The 16467-nt window shown below is 46.5% G+C and overlaps 1 protein-coding gene and 1 long non-coding RNA gene across 2 annotated transcripts in view; one reads left to right on the top strand and one right to left on the bottom strand.

The window, feature by feature from the left end:
• Positions 1-3401: 3401 nt before the first annotated feature.
• Positions 3402-15106, bottom strand: LOC311229306. The gene is made up of 3 exons (XR_014619742.1): positions 15052-15106; positions 13700-13777; positions 3402-3503 (listed from the first exon to the last, which is right to left on the bottom strand). It is a non-coding gene; the product is annotated as an uncharacterized lncRNA (long non-coding RNA).
• Positions 15107-15120: 14 nt separating this feature from the next.
• The window catches only part of LOC311228443 (electrogenic aspartate/glutamate antiporter SLC25A12, mitochondrial-like), a gene marked incomplete at both ends in the record, with an annotated part of 77557 nt that continues 76210 nt past the window's right edge, over positions 15121-16467 (top strand). Inside the window, one exon of the mRNA XM_084314350.1 lies at positions 15121-15163. Within this exon, the coding sequence (XP_084170476.1) occupies positions 15121-15163 (43 nt within the window). The remainder of the gene's footprint in view (positions 15164-16467) is intronic.

The following is a 16467-nucleotide window of genomic DNA, read 5'->3' as shown; positions in this document are numbered from 1 at the left end:
GGCACAGGACTTGAGTATGCGTCCTGTTATGCCATCTGGGCCAGCAGCCTTCCTGGTGTTCACCTGCATAAATGCTCTTCTCACACTGTGTTCCGACAACGAGAGAGCGTCCCCGCCCCCCCGCGGTTGCCCCCCCCCCCTCCACAACAGCCGGCGCGCCAGTGACGTCACTAGCCGGAGAGCCAGCAGCGCCACTGTCTACACCAAACCGAGCGTAGAAGATGTTGAGCTTGTCCGCGAGGGAGGCGTCGTCGCTCCCCATTGAGGGGGCGCTGACTTTATAGTCAGTTATTGTCTTCAGTCCCTGCCATAATCCTCTTGTGTCGTTTTGTGCCATTTGTGTCTCCAGTTTATCAGCATATGTCCTCTTAGCAAGTTTGACAGCCTTGCGTAGAGTATAGACTGAAGCCTTATACTCCTCCATGTTTCCTGACTCTCTACCCAGGTTGTAGGCGGTGGTACGAGAGTTCAGAGCTGCTCTAATAGTGCTATCCACCCACGGTTTCTGGTTTGGGAAAATCCGCACCGTTTTTCTGGGGACAATACCATCGGCTATTGTTGTAATGTAGCTCACCACTGTGTCTGCAAGCTCGCTGACGTCACTGGCGCTTCCTTTGAACATATCCCAATCCGTTTCTGTAAACACGTCCTGGAGCGTGGCCTCTGATTCGTCGGTCCACTTCTTTGTCTCACGTGACACGACGGCGTCACGTGATCTCTGTTGATATGCTAGTACACAACGCCGCTGCCAGACACGAGAGACCACATCACCCCTGTCCTTGCCTCCCGTCATTGGCTTCCAGTACGCTACAGGATAGATTTTAAGGTTCCCCTATTCGTTTTTTAAAGCCCTTAATGGTCAGCCCCCCTCCTATCCCCTTATTCCAACACCAGGTCCCTCAGGTCAGACGATCAGAGGCTCCTGACAGTCCGGAGGTCTAACCTCAAGCTCAGGGGGGGCCGTGCCTTTGCTGTCGCAGCCCCTGAACTGTGGAACAGCATCCCCACCTCCATTAGGCTCCTCGCCCCCTCGATAGATGCCTTCAAATAGAGGCTCAAAACCCACTTACTAGCCTTTCCCTTTCACTGACTCATGCCCTGTTTTCCTGTGTGCCCTCCCATAAAACGGAGTTGTGATTGTTCTCTATGTATCTATGTATCTACCCTCTGTACAGCACTTTGGTTGACATGTGTCATGTTAAATGTGCTATATAAATAAATCTGATTGATTGATTGATTGATTGATTGCCTATATTTATGTTTTTCTTCTACTACCCTGCTCATACCTGTACCTCCCCTCCCCCCCCCTCCCCCATGCTGCTGCTATGATGCCTGAATTTCCACCAAAGGGATCAATAAAGCAATATCTTATCTTATTTTATAAGCTAATAATTTCAGCATGAAACTCATTCAGCATGAAAAAACACACAGACACAAAAACGGACAGAATAACAGGATGAGACCAGTGTAATGGTGTGTTTCTCCTGCCTACGCCTCTCACTCACGCTCAGCAGTGGTTTCTGGCTCTAGGGAGGTGTAGTCTGACGTCACGTTGGACCGCCCGCGAGGTCCACCCGTATATAGGGATTTATCATTGGGAAAATGGATTATCGGCTATTGTAACAATTCTGCCTTGTGAACATTGAAAAGCTTTCAATTTGTGCACAAAATGAGTTCCCTTCTATCACTAACATTATTGCTATAGATTGTGGATTAATACGCACAGAAAGGTACACCATGCCAATGTTCATGCTTTATTTGTTTTAAACGAGACGATTTAGAAATGGGCAATGGGGGAAATACATTGCGTTTTCAAGATGGTGGACCAGCCGGAAACAGCAATGATGTAACCACTACGCGTCTATACTTTCCGTAGCCGCATTTCTGCAGGACGCTCTCTGATTGGCCGACGGCAGTTTCTACACTGGTTAGGCTTAGGCACTCTTTCGAAGTAGGTTAAGGTTAGAGTTTGTCTTAGAGCGTGACGGCAAGTTCTTTCGACGGTTAAGCTTAGGCACTCTTTCGAAGTTGGTTAAGGTTAGAGTTTGTCTTAGAGCATGGCGATAGAACGGCAGGTAGTTTGCAGGCTGTTCGACGCGGAAATGGGCAAAGACACAGCTCGTCACGCGATTGGGCAAACATGTCAGTGGCCAATCAGAGAGCGTCAGTCAGTGGCCAATCAGAGAGCGTCCTGCAGAAATGCGGCTACGGAAAGTATAGACGCAACCACTACACCTCCCTATAGACCAGGAAGTAACCAGTACACCTCCCTAAAGCCCCTCACTCACGTTCAGTCAGTGGTTTCTGGCTCTGTCTTGCACAGGGTAATGTAGCCAGTAGTCAGAAGGTACCGACTGAGTGTTGTCTTTTCTTTTACGTAAATAAAGACATTTCCACCAGAATGTAGTGTTTGACGTAGGGCTGTACCGAATGTCATTTACATTTTTTTTTACATTTGAAGCTTCTATTTATTTTTGTATCCACTTTTTCTCCTTATTTTTCTCCCATTTCAATTTCGCTGTTTCCAATTCCCCCTCCCCTGTCTTGAAAGTTGCTCGCATATGCCCCCCACTGGTCGGTTGTAGGGAGGATAGAAGCCTTGCATCACGTGTCCCCTCCGGTACACGAGGAGGCAGCCTGTCACATCTTTTCACCTGCCAGCGCGGACTCTCATTGGTGAGGTGTAACGCATGGGAGGCTCACACTGCCCCCGCCATCTCCTGTCTCTGCTGTGCAGGCGCCCTGACCGACCTGTAGGAGTCGCTGTCCACAACGACCAGACTACCACCCATCGACTTCCACCGGCTGACTCTGCCAATTGAGTTAGTATGACGGCCGGCCCAAGCTGGAGGCAACGCCGACAGCCGGATTCTAACCCAGTGTCTCATGCGTTGGTGACGAGCGCAATGTCCGCTGCGCCACCCAGCCGCCATCATTCGAAGCTTCTATTGACGTTTTCGAATGAAGCTTCGAATGTCTGTCGTCATATTTTATGACGTAATCATAAAAAAGAATGGAAAATATCCTCAAACAAAATCCCCAATATGAATAAAGTGATTAATCTGATTGAATGAGTATTTTTTTTTATTAAATCAACTTTCTTTAATGAATATAACTCATCAGTTTTAATACTATATAATAGTGTAGCCTAATCTTTATCTGCAACTGTGAAGAAAAACCCCATTGGTTTAAACAGAATGAATAGACACATATAAAAAAAAAATCTAATGTTGATTTAGAATTCGAATGTCAACATTATGAATGAAGCTTCGAAGCTTCGAACTATTCTGTAGTTTGACGCTCAAAACGTCCTGGGGGAGGACCACCAGACCCAGCTCTCAGCACCATGCTCAGGGCGCTGACCCACCTTGTAGAGGCCGAAGAGGCCAGCTCTCGCACCGGTTCAGGGCGCCGACCCGGGCCCGTGGTGATCTCTCCGGCCACCTGCAGACGGATCTTCACGATCTCCAGAGGTTAGTGAAGATCACCTGGGAGCCTCCGGCCTAGAGAGAGCGAGAGAGAGGAGAGAGAGGGGGGGAGAGAGGGGAGAGAGAGAGGGGGGAGAGGGAGAGAGAGGAGAGGGAGAGGGGAGAGGAGAGGAGACGGGAGAGAGGAGAGAGAGAAAGAGGAGAGAGAGGAGGAGAGGAGCGGGGAGAGAGAGGAGAGAGGAGAGGGGAGAGAGGGGAGAGAGGGGAGAGAGAGAGGAGAGAGAGGGATAGAGAGGAGAGAGGGGAGAGAGAGGAGAGAGGAGAGAGGGGAGAGGGAGAGCGGAGAGGGAGAGAGAGAGGAGAGAGGAGAGGGGAGAGAGAGAGGGGAGGAGAGAGAGAGGAGAGAGAGGAGAGAGAGGGAGAGGGAGAGAGAGAGGAGAGGGAGAGAGAGGAGAGAGGAGAGAGAGAGAGAGAGGAGAGGGAGAGAGAGAGAGGGAGAGAGAGGGGGGAAGAGGAGAGAGGGAGAGAGGAGAGGGGAGAGGAGAGAGAGGGAGGGGAGGGAGAGAGAGGGAGGGAGAGAGAGGAGAGAGAGAGGGAGAGGAGAGGAGAGAGGGAGAGGGAGAGAGGGAGAGGGGAGAGAGAGGGAGATGGGAGAGAGAGAGGGAGAGAGAGAGGGGGAGAGAGAGAGGAGAGGGAGAGAGGGAGGAGAGAGAGAGAGAGAGGGAGGAGGAGAGAGGAGAGAGAGAGAGGAGAGAAAGAGGGAGGGGAAAGAGAGAGAAGATAAGAGAGGATGGGGATAAGAGAGGGGAGAGAAGGAGAGAGAAAGAGAGAGATGAGAAGTTGTGAAGCAGAGGTTCTGTTTTCTAATTGAGTTTCCTGTGGTATGAAGGTAGATTAGGGGGTCGGGCCGGGGTGAGGATAATAATGACTTGTGATGTGTAAGCAGTTCCAACCCCCGCTAAGAGCAGCAAATCATCTTAGTAAACTACAGCACAAAAGATACTTTATTCCTTAATCTGATCTCAACTTGTCAGAGAACGGCTTGACAGGGAGAGAGAGAGGCGGCCATTGATGGAGGAGGCGCTGGGGGTCAGGGTGAACGGGCGGTGCAGGCGCCGGGCGAGGAGGGGAACTCAGGGGGCCGCGACCCCCGGCACCAGCCCTCTGACCCCCCCTCCCCCCGAGGAGACCCCCCGGGCAGGGTGAGTGGCCTGAGAGAGAGAGGGGGAGGGGAGGGGAGGGGAGGGAGAGGGAGAGGGGAGAGAAGAGAGAGAGGGGAGAGAGAGAGAGAGAGCAAAGAGAGAAGAGAGAGAGGGGGGGGGGGGGAAAGGGGAGAAAGAGAGAAGAGAGAGAGGGGGGGAGAGAGAGGGAGGAGAGACAGAGAGAGAGAGAGGGGAGAGAGAGAGAGCGAGAGAGAGAGAGGGAGAGAGGGGGGAAGAGAGAGAGACAGAGAGGAGAGAGAGGGGGGAGAGAGGGGGAGAGAGACAGAGAGAGAGAGAGAGGGGGGAAGAGAGAGAGACAGAGAGGGAGAGAAAGGGGGGAGATCCCATCCTTCCCCGAGGAGACACCGCGGCAGGGTGAGTGGCCTGGCCTGGCTCGCCCCGCACACTTCCCCACTTCTCCCCGTTCCCAGGGGAGAATGTCGATTGGCCCCCCCGAGTGGCTCAGGGGGGACGACTCGCCCCGAGGCCAGAGTCATCTATCACCCTCCTGGAATCTAATCAGGCCGAGACGGCTTCTGGAGACGCGCCGAGGGCCACATCCGTAAACATCCCAGACAGGCTCTAAAAAAAGACTTTGGTTTAGTGTCCTTTCCAAAGTGAAGGGGGGGGGGGGTGGAAAGTATTTTTACTTAAGCACTGTACTTAAGTATAATTTGTAGGTACTTGTGCTTAACTTGAGTGTATTTAAAATTTAGGGAACGTTGTACTCCACTACATTGTAAAGGAAATATTGTACAGAAATTGAAGATGATGTACTTTCAAATTGGAAGCCTGTCGACTTCGAGAGGACGTACTCACAGCAGCATCACTGGACCACGTACCACTTTAACATCACCTTTAATCAGAGCAGCATCGTAACTGGACCACATACCACTTTAACATCACCTTTAATCAGAGCAGCATCATTGGACCACATACCACTTTAACATAACCTTTAATCAGAGCAGCATAACTGGACCACATACCACTTTAACACAACCTTTAATCAGAGCAGCATAACTGGACCACATACCACTTTAACATCACCTTTAATCAGAGCAGCATCGTAACTGGACCACATACCACTTTAACATCACCTTTAATCAGAGCAGCATCACTGGACCACATACCACTTTAACATCACCTTTAATCAGTGCAGCATCGTAACTGGACCACATACCACTTTAACATCACCTTTAATCAGAGCAGCATCACTGGACCACATACCACTTTAACATCACCTTTAATCAGAGCAGCATCACTGGACCACGTACCACTTTAACCTTCAGAGGTTAATGGTTTGAGGATTGGAATACACAAACGTCATGTAGAACGCATACTTTTACTTTTTATACTTAAGTTACATTCAATATCAAATACTTCTCTGCTTTTACTTAAGAATAGTTTTGAATGGAAGACTTTTACTTTTGCCAGAGTACTATTTATAACACAAGATAAAATAAGATTCCTTTATTGATCCCCTTGGGAAATTCAGGAGAATTGTCTGAATATTTCTATCTTTTACTTAAGTAAAGGAACTGTGTACTTCTTCCACCACTGAGATCTGGAGATTCTACCCATGTAAAGCGTCTTTGAGCACCTGGAAAAGCTCTATATAAAATAGATGTATTATTATTATTATTATTATTATTATTATTATTATATTATTATTATTATTATTATTATTATATTATTATTATTATTATTATTATTATTATTATTATTATTATTATTATTATTATTATTATTATTATTATTATTATTATTATTATTATTATTATTATTATTATTATTATTTGTGTGCATCTGCGCTCCCTGTGGCTCTCCCTCTCTTTAATCTCTCCTGACAGGAGTAACGTAGCCAGCCCACCACATGAACTGGAAGGACTATACAACTCCCGCTGCCTTAAAAAAGCAGTAAAAATACTGAAAGACCACCCGGGCAACAAACACCTCGTACAGCTGCGCTCGGGCAGGCGTTTCAGCGTCATGCCCACCCCGACTAACAGACTGAAGTTTAGCTTTTATCCTAGGGCCATATGTGCAGTTGTGCACTAAACTCAGCTAAAATGTAAAACAACAGTCTCCCTTGCACCCCCCCCCCCCCCGCACACGCACACACAACATTAAGGGATAGTGCAATTATCTTTTACACCCCCCTGTTTATGTTAATGTTATTTATGCCTTACTCCTGTTTTTATATTTAATACTGTGTTTAGGACTGTGTTTTATATTTTTACAAGCACCTAGGGCTGCATTTTAAATTTCATTGTAACAACTGTAACAATGACAATAAAGATCTATTCTATTCTATTCTATTCTATTTCACTTCCACAAGGCCGCCTCACACGAAGACCGGCGCCCCGGTATGCGCGTGACGCGTCTGAAACACGCTTCCCCGCGTCACAGGAGCGCTAGGGAAAAGACGGGTAACGACAACCGAGGCTGCGTTCTTCCCTCGTCTTCAGAGGCGTAGTTACCGGAATTCACCACCGGGTGAACCGAGACCCTGTCAGGGAATACATGTACTCCAGTGTGGGACAGTCAACGTACGCAGTCCGGCAGTCCAGAGTGCAGGACGAGACGTTACATATACCTACTTATACACCGGCATATAACCCATATAACTCTGTATGATAGCATGTACAATAATGCTGTACATACTGTGTGTATATATATATATTCTTAACACATATATATATCCACATCTGTCTGTAGTGTACATACCTGCATATAATCCTTCTATATACCTACTTATACACCTGCATATAACCATATAACTCTGTATGATAGCATGTACAATAATGCTGTACTGTATATACCGTGTATATATATATATATATTTATTCTTACCATATATATATATATCCATATCTGTCTACACACCTGCATATAATCCTTGACATGTAAAGTTCTAATTGCCACATTGTTGTTTTACTTTCACTTTGGGAGCTTCCTGTCGGAGCTCTGGATCTTCATTATTAATTATTATTATTATTATTATCACAATCCAGATCATGCTGCAGCCTACATGGCCTTTACATTTGTTAGCCTTTACATTTGTTAGCCTTTACATTTGTTAGCCTTTGTCGACACATCCCTGTGGTCTCATACAGACGCTCCTCGTCGCACACGTCATCGTTTGGGTTGTTATCCGGTCGGCGTGTACCGCTTCCGCAACGGATTCTATTTCCGGGGTTGGCCTGATTGGCCGCGACGGCGACGTGATACAGGATGACATCCACATCCACATCCACATATGTTGGATTATGAATATGTCTTTATAGCTACAAATGAATGACTAATTCGGTCAGAAAGCAGTAACACAACAGTTGCAATGTTGTGTTACTGCTTCTCGGCATAAGCCCCAATAAGACCGTCACCAGAGCTCAGCGATGCCGCTCGCGTGAGCATATTCTCCCGCTGGTGATCGCAGCACGGAGGGTCGCGCCCAGCCTGGCAGCATAGCTATAAAGACATATTCATAATCCAACATATGTGTAAAGAAACAACATATTCCAGCCTGGCAGCATAGCTATAAAGACATATTCATAATCCAACATATGTGTAAAGAAACAACATATTCCTGCCTGGCAGCATAGCTATAAAGACATATTCATAATCCAACATATGTGTAAGAAACACATATTCGATGGAAGGACTCCCATCTCCTCCTTCCTGCTCGATCACACAGGGCTGAGCTGTGCCGAGGTGCCGCCCCCCTCGCACGGCTTTGCTCTCTCACTCGAGTGAGGGAGGAGCGGAAGACCGCTGGTTCTCCAACATACAGCGGTGTGCTCTTCAGAAGTACCGGAGAAACATTTACTGTACCCCGCAGACATAATAAGCATATAAGCAGTGCTTACTAACGTATTTCTGACCGAATTAGTCTTCATTTGTCTAGCACAGTCTCTAACAGTGTAACAGTAAGAAGCATTTTGGATAAAAGTATTCTGTACTTCTGTATGACAACAATGTAGCTTTCAAATGTTAAATGATAAATGATTAAGCGTGGCGCGATGTGAAAGGCAGTGGGGCACAGCTCTGCACTCGGGAGATGTGGCGCGACATGAGGCATTTTGGATAAAAGTATTCTGTACTTCTGTATGACAACAAGTATGCCTTTCAAATGTTAAATGATAAATGATTAACGGTGGTGCGATGTGAAGGCAGTGGGCAAGTGATGAAGTGGGAAGCAGCAGTGAAACACAGCAGCCTCTGCGTTTTGCCGGGGCGTGGCCGCGGCGTGTCACGTGGCCGTCACGGCAATCAGGGCAACCCCGGAAATAGAATCCGTTGCGGAAGCGGTACACGCTTCGGTCGATCATTCCCGATATTATTAACTCCTGCATTCTTTTTTTATATTTGATTTTTGATTTTTCTTTACATTACAGTAGACAATACGAACGTGACATACATACACTTATCGACAAAACAAACAAAAAACTAAAAAAAATAAAAACCAGACCAACCACAAAAAGATGTAGAAAGAATAATATATATATAATAATATAATAATAATAATGGTAAAATGTTTTTAAATAATAATAATAATAAATAATAATAATATAATAATAATAATAATAATAATAATAATAATAATAATAATAATATAAATAATAATAATAATTAATAATAATAATAATAATAATAATAATAATAATAATAATAATAATAATAATAATAATATAATAATAATAATAATAATAATAATAATAAGATATTATATTTATTATATGAATAAAAAAAGATCAAAAAATAAAAAGTTCTCAGAGTATTTCGTGTTACAGAGTCGTTCCTATACAGTTAACTCCTGCATTCTGCTTAGATTAGATTCAATTAGATTTAAATGTATTATTTATTTACAGCACAATCTATTCTCTATTAGGTGGCGGGCCTATTTCACGCCGTAGAGGGCCGCCGCAAGTAAACCGATACAGGGAAACAACGGGCTAGGGGCCTGTCCTGAGGTGATAGGGGCCCAGGTCCTGAGTGTGATAGGGGCCTGTCTGAGTGTGGTAGGGGCCTGTCCTGAGTGTGATAGGGGCCTGTCCTGAGTGTGATAGGGCCTGTCCTGAAGTGTGGTAGGGGCCTGTCTGAGTGTGATAGGGGCCTGGAGTGTGATAGAGCCTGTCCTGAGTGTGGTAGGGTCCTGAGTGTGATAGAGGCCTGTCCTGAGTGTGATAGAGGCCTGTCTGAGTGTGATGGGCCTGTCCTGAGTGTGATAGGGGCCCTGTCCTGAGTGTGGTAGGGTCCTGAGTGTGATAGAGGCCTGTCCTGAGTGTGGTAGGGGCCTGTCCTGAGTGTGATAGGGGCCCTGTCCTGAGTGTGATAGAGGCCTGTCCTGAGTGTGATAGAGGCCTGTCTGAGTGTGATAGGGTCCTGAGTGTGATAGGGGCCTGTCCTGAGTGGAAGAGGCCTGCCTGAGTGTGATCGAGGCCTGTCCTGAGTGTGATAAGGCCTGTCCTGAGTGTGATAGAGGCCTGTCCTGAGTGTGATAGAGGCCTGTCCTGAGTGTGATAGAGCCTGTCTGAGTGTGATAGAGGCCTGTCCTGAGGGTATAGGGGCCTGTCCTGAGTGTGATAGAGGCCTGTCCTGAGTGTGATAGGGGCCCTGTCCTGAGTGTGATAGGGTCCTGAGTGTGATAGGGGCCTGTCCTGAGTGTGATAGGGGCCCTGTCCTGAGTGTGATAGGGGCCTGTCCTGAGTGTGATAGAGGCCCTGTTCTGAGTGTGGTAGAGTCCTGAGTGTGGTAGAGGCCTGTCCTGAGTGTGATAGAGGCCCTGTTCTGAGTGTGGTAGAGTCCTGAGTGTGATAGAGGCTTGTCCTGAGTGTGATAGGGGCCTGTTCTGAGTGTGATAGGGGCCTGTTCTGAGTGTGATAGGGGCCTGTCCTGAGTGTGGTAGAGGCTTGTCCTGAGTGTGATAGAGGCCTGTCCTGTGTGTGATAGGGGCCTGTTCTGAGTGTGATAGGGGCCTGTCCTGAGTGTGGTAGAGGCTTGTCCTGAGTGTGATAGAGGCCAGTCCTGTGTGTGATAGGGGCCTGTCCTGAGTGTGATAGAGGCCTGTCCTGTGTGTGATAGAGGCCTGTCCTGTGTGTGATAGGGGCCTGTCCTGTGTGTGATAGGGGCCTGTCCTGAGTGTGATAGGGGCCTGTCCTGAGTGTGATAGAGGCCTGTGTGTGATAGAGGCCTGTCCTGCGTGTGATAGGGGCCTGTCCTGTGTGTGATAGAGGCCTGTCCTGTGTGTGATAGGGGCCTGTCCTGCGTGCGGTAGAGGCGGTGGTGTCCGCGGGGCCCCTTAGCAGAGCCCGGGGCCTCAGGTATGTGAAGCTGTCAAACCCAATCACACTGAGCGAGACGCAGCTCCCCATCCAGGACCCCAGGGCCTCTTCCTCCAATTACACCCCTGACAGGGGTCGCGACCCGCCGCAGACCCCTCCCCTCCTCCGCGCGGCACAACCTGCGGGCTCTCCGCCGCTCGCCCCCCCCCCCCCCCCCCCCCCCCCAGCACCGAGCGAGTGAGCGGCCGAGCCGGGGAATTACCGCTTTAATCCACGGAGGCACTTGGTGAATTAGCCAAGGGGTAAAAAAAAAAACTATAAATACTAGTCTTGGGAGGTTTGAGGGACTGAAGACCAACGTTTCTATTCAGACCCCCTCACTCTGCATTAGATTAGATTAGATTAGATTAGATTAGATTAGATTAGATTAGATTAGATTCAAATGTATCGTCATCACGCAGCACAAGTACAGTACTACGAAGAGACGTTTGACATCCAACCAGAGTGCAAATGTAACAGTAAAGTGCAACAGTAATATACAATGTACAGGTGATTAAACTGGGTATAAAATATATAAATTAGTACTACTGAGTAATAGTGCTAATCAGATGTATGTACAGAGTTGTAGTATTAATATGTACAGTGATACAGGTATAAAGACACTATGGTAGTAAGTCATACTGGCCAGCAGCGTAACTAGTAAGAGTAGATAAGAGATGTGTACACAGATATAGATATAGTATCTACAGATATGTAACAAGGGTTATATGTACAAACAGATGTGGATATCTATATATATACGGTAAGAATAAATATATATATATACAGCATTATTGTACATGCTATCATACAGAGTTATATGGGTTATATAACTTATAACTTATATAAGCAGCGTCGTGAGCGGAAGAGAGCGGCAGATAGTAAGTGGTATTTCTTTTGTTGAAATAAGTGTTAAATAGCTCTACATTCTGACAGCCATCACTGATATAGAGTGTCTGGTTAGTAACATGGGTCTCCCTCCAGTCCCCCTGCTCTGCAGTAAACACAAAATAAATGTTTTGTTCCCACTTCTATCCAATCAGGAGAGAGAACCGTAGATAGGATACCAGGAAATGTATTTTGTGTTTACTGCAGAGTGGAGGAACTGGGAGACCCATGTTACTGACCAGACACTCTATATCAGTGATGGCTGTTTACTGCAGAGTGGAGGGACTGGGAGACCCATGTTACTGACCAGACACTATATCAGTGATGGCTGTTTACTGCAGAGTGGAGGGACTGGGAGACCCATGTTACTGACCAGACACTCTATATCAGTGATGGCTGTTTACTGCAGAGCAGGAGAGACTGGGAGACCCATGTTACTGACCAGACACTCTATATCAGTGATGGCTGTTTACTGCAGAGTGGAGGGACTGGGAGACCCATGTTACTGACCAGACACTCTATATCAGTGATGGCTGTTTACTGCAGAGAGGAGGGACTGGGAGACCCATGTTACTGACCAGACACTCTATATCAGTGATGGCTGTTTACTGCAGAGAGGAGGGACTGGGAGACCCATGTTACTGACCAGACACTCTATATCAGTGATGGCTGTTTACTGCAGAAAGGAGGGACTGGGAGACCCATGTTACTGACCAGACACTCTATATCAGTGATGGCTGTTTACTGCAGAGTGGAGGGACTGGGAGACCCATGTTACTGACCAGACACTCTATATCAGTGATGGCTGTTTACTGCAGAGCGGAGGGACTGGGAGACCCATGTTACTGACCAGACACTCTATATCAGTGATGGCTGTTTACTGCAGAGCGGAGGGACTGGGAGACCCATGTTACTGACCAGACACTCTATATCAGTGATGGCTGTTTACTGCAGAGTGGAGGGACTGGGAGACCCATGTTACTGACCAGACACTCTATATCAGTGATGGCTGTTTACTGCAGAGTGGAGGGACTGGGAGACCCATGTTACTGACCAGACACTATATCAGTGATGGCTGTTTACTGCAGAGTGGAGGGACTGGGAGACCCATGTTACTGACCAGACACTCTATATCAGTGATGGCTGTTTACTGCAGAGTGGAGGGACTGGGAGACCCATGTTACTGACCAGACACTCTATATCAGTGATGGCTGTTTACTGCAGAGCAGGAAAGACTGGGAGACCCATGTTACTGACCAGACACTCTATATCAGTGGTGGCTGTTTACTGCAGAGTGGAGGGACTGGGAGACCCATGTTACTGACCAGACACTCTATATCAGTGATGGCTGTTTACTGCAGAGTGGAGGGACTGGGAGACCCATGTTACTGACCAGACACTCTATATCAGTGATGGCTGTTTACTGCAGAGTGGAGGGACTGGGAGACCCATGTTACTGACCAGACACTCTATATCAGTGATGGCTGTTTACTGCAGAGTGGAGGGACTGGGAGACCAATGTTACTGACCAGACACTCTATATCAGTGATGGCTGTTTACTGCAGAGCAGGAGGGACTGGGAGACCCATGTTACTGACCAGACACTCTATATCAGTGATGGCTGTTTACTGCAGAGTGGAGGGACTGGGAGACCCATGTTACTGACCAGACACTCTATATCAGTGATGACTGTCAGAATGTAGAGCTATTATTTTAACATGTAGACCAGTTAATAAACTTAAAAACATCACCGACAGCACCTTTAAAACTCGCTCTGTCTTCGCTCAGGTGCAACACCGGCCGTTCACGCTCCACTCAGCAGTGACTCCGGCGGTCGCTGCCAAACTATTACAGTACTTACAGTTGCGCCGGCGAGGATCTCCGCCGCCAGGGGGATGGAGCCGTCTTTGGTGAACTTGTCCCTCACAAAGTCGTTCATCTGGAGACAAAATTATTATTATTAAAATACATTACATGTTACAACAAGTCATGCATCCTAACATGATCAAGGATAGCACAAAAAGTCACAGTCTTATTTCCATTGTGGTCCTTGGTCTCAGCAGCGACATGGTATTTACATAAACATGTATTACACATTATTACCATCAGCCTACAGTATATTGCTAAAAATAGAATTAAAAAGTAAAATTAGTTCCTTAGTTACTCTGGGACATTTTCTAGGAGCCATTTCCTAACGTTCACCTTGAAACTATACAGGTTCACGATCTGTTTGGTGGTCAAAGGCAACTCATTCCACTCCTGTGCTCCTCTGTGTGAGCAAATGAGCACTGTCCCATATTTGTTCTACACCTTGGAGGATGCAGGTTTGCTATGCTAGATCTCGTTCTGTGGCTGTGTGATTCACTAACACTAGGGAAATAGTTACTAAAATATTTGGGGGCCCTGTTATTTATTATTTTGTGTACCATGTTGAGCCTATAAGCTGGGCTACTCTGGCCTCAACTGGTAGCCAGTTGAGCTCCTGAAAATGTCTCCTCCCAACATGATCACGAGGTCCTAGGCCCATCACAACCCTGATCAGCTTATTCTGTGACACCTGTAGTTTCTTCTTTAATGAAGCTGACAGTCCCTCAAACCAGGCTACACTAGCATAATCATAATGACACTGCACCAGGCTGACATGCGGAAGACACAGTCGCCACCCGATTTTAAGAGTAGTAGTTTTTGTGTCGTGCACTGTGTGTGTTGTAGTCGAGTCACTAAATCTCAAGTCCGAGTCCCCAGTCCGAGTCACAGAAGAAGAGCCTGAGTCGAGTCGAGTCCCCATTACCCTAGTCCGAGTCCGAGTCTGAGTCATCAATGTTGAGTCTGAGCTGACTTACAAAAAAAAAAGGTCTACATGAAACATAAATGACACAGCGGTCACCATTTCAATGGGAGTTTATTTACTTTGTGACACATTAGCCAAACAAATGCACTCGCCATAAATATCTTAATATGCTTAATGATTAAACCGTATTACAAAAAGAATACAAAACAAATAACTGTATTTATCAATTAACAAGTCCGAGTCCTCGTCTGCACCTTCCGAGTCCGAATGCCGTCAATGCTCGAAATCCAAGTCCAAGTCGAGTCACGGGTCCTGAAAATCAGTCCAGGACTCAAGTGGAGTACTGCAACACTGGTGTGTGTGTTAACCCCTCACGGTTCAATCATTCAAAACAACCTTTCGGAAGACGAAGAGTGACTTGCCGTGAGTTTGATAGCCTTCTCTGGGGCCACGCCGATGAGCTGTGGTACCAGACCTGCAAGACATTATTCATGGATTCTGTTAGAGCGGCTGAAACTGTCCGGTACCAGACCGGCAAGACATTATTCATGGGTTCTGTTAGAGCGGCTGAAACTGTCCGGTACCAGACCGGCAAGACATTATTCATGGGTTCTGTTAGAGCGGCTGAAACTGTCCGGTACCAGACCTGCAAAACATTATTCATGGGTTCTGTTAGAGCGGCTGAAACTGTCCGGTACCAGACCTGCAGGACATTAAATCAAATCAAATCAAATTGATTTGTAAGGCCCAACAACACATGTTAATGTCCCCATGGCCGGACACGTCTTCTTTAACACATTGAGTGCCACGGACGCTTTTTGTCATTAGTTCATGCCGACCTTTGAGTGCCCCCGACGCTATATAGCGTTTGTTTGTCGTTCTTTTTTTATTGGCGATTTGAATTCATATTTCATCAATCGAGCCTCGGGTTAGTGCTGCAGAGTCTCTCTGAGCTCAATTGGGAAGATACCGCCCCCTATCGTCTCTCCCTGTGGTACTGCACCCCATTAATTTACACTGATGCAGGGGGGGTGGCCAGTTTCCTCATTTTATTTTTCCGTCAAGGCCAACTGAAGGATCGATTGTGCTCGCCGGCCCGGAAAACGCGTGGATTATGTATTTACAGTACTCAACACTGTAATCAATAAGCGTGATCGATATTTGGAATGGCGATCAGGAATTGGAATAATCTTTTTGGATAACATCTGATCTCAGGTAAGGAATTTATTTTACCAGTCTTAGGATAATCAGAGCTGTTTTCACAGAGATATAAGCGTTTGCCATATGTGCGTGTGTGTGTGTGTGCACGGTGATCGCTGATGAGGAAATGAGAGAATCGATTTTTCAGCCCGCCTCTATAGCGTGCATAAGTACACATATATTATCGATAATCTAGCGTTTATTTGAAAACGATTCATAAATAGGCCAAAAAATTACAACGTTTTTGTGTATACTAGAATATTCCAGTAAATGCCTTTTATCACGGAATCTATATATTTTCCTGAAAAACGAGGGCTTTTCAAAATGCTATAAAACGGAAATGAACCGATTAAAAAACAATCCGTTTCTACAATGTTGACTGCAAACAAGTCATTGATAAGCGACAGGCAGATTAGACACATAGCCATAATGTAAGACAGAGATTATGCATTCACAACGCTATCATTGAAGTGGGTGGTGGCATTTAACCATGTTTCCAATGTTAATGGCTGGCACTCAAACTGTTAAGGCCCGACAACACACGTTAATGTCCCCATGGGCCGGACACGTCTTCTTTAAACAAGTCAAGAAGAAACATCACAATAAATCAAGAACCCCCCCCCCCAAAACAAAAACAC

The sequence above is a fragment of the Notolepis coatsorum genome, assembly GCF_963971535.1.
Source record: "Notolepis coatsorum genome assembly, chromosome: 5".
In the NCBI taxonomy this organism is placed as follows: Eukaryota; Metazoa; Chordata; class Actinopteri; order Aulopiformes; family Paralepididae; genus Notolepis; species Notolepis coatsorum.
The sequence above is the reverse complement of the archived record's forward strand: the minus strand, read 5'-3'. Positions and strand labels throughout refer to the sequence as shown.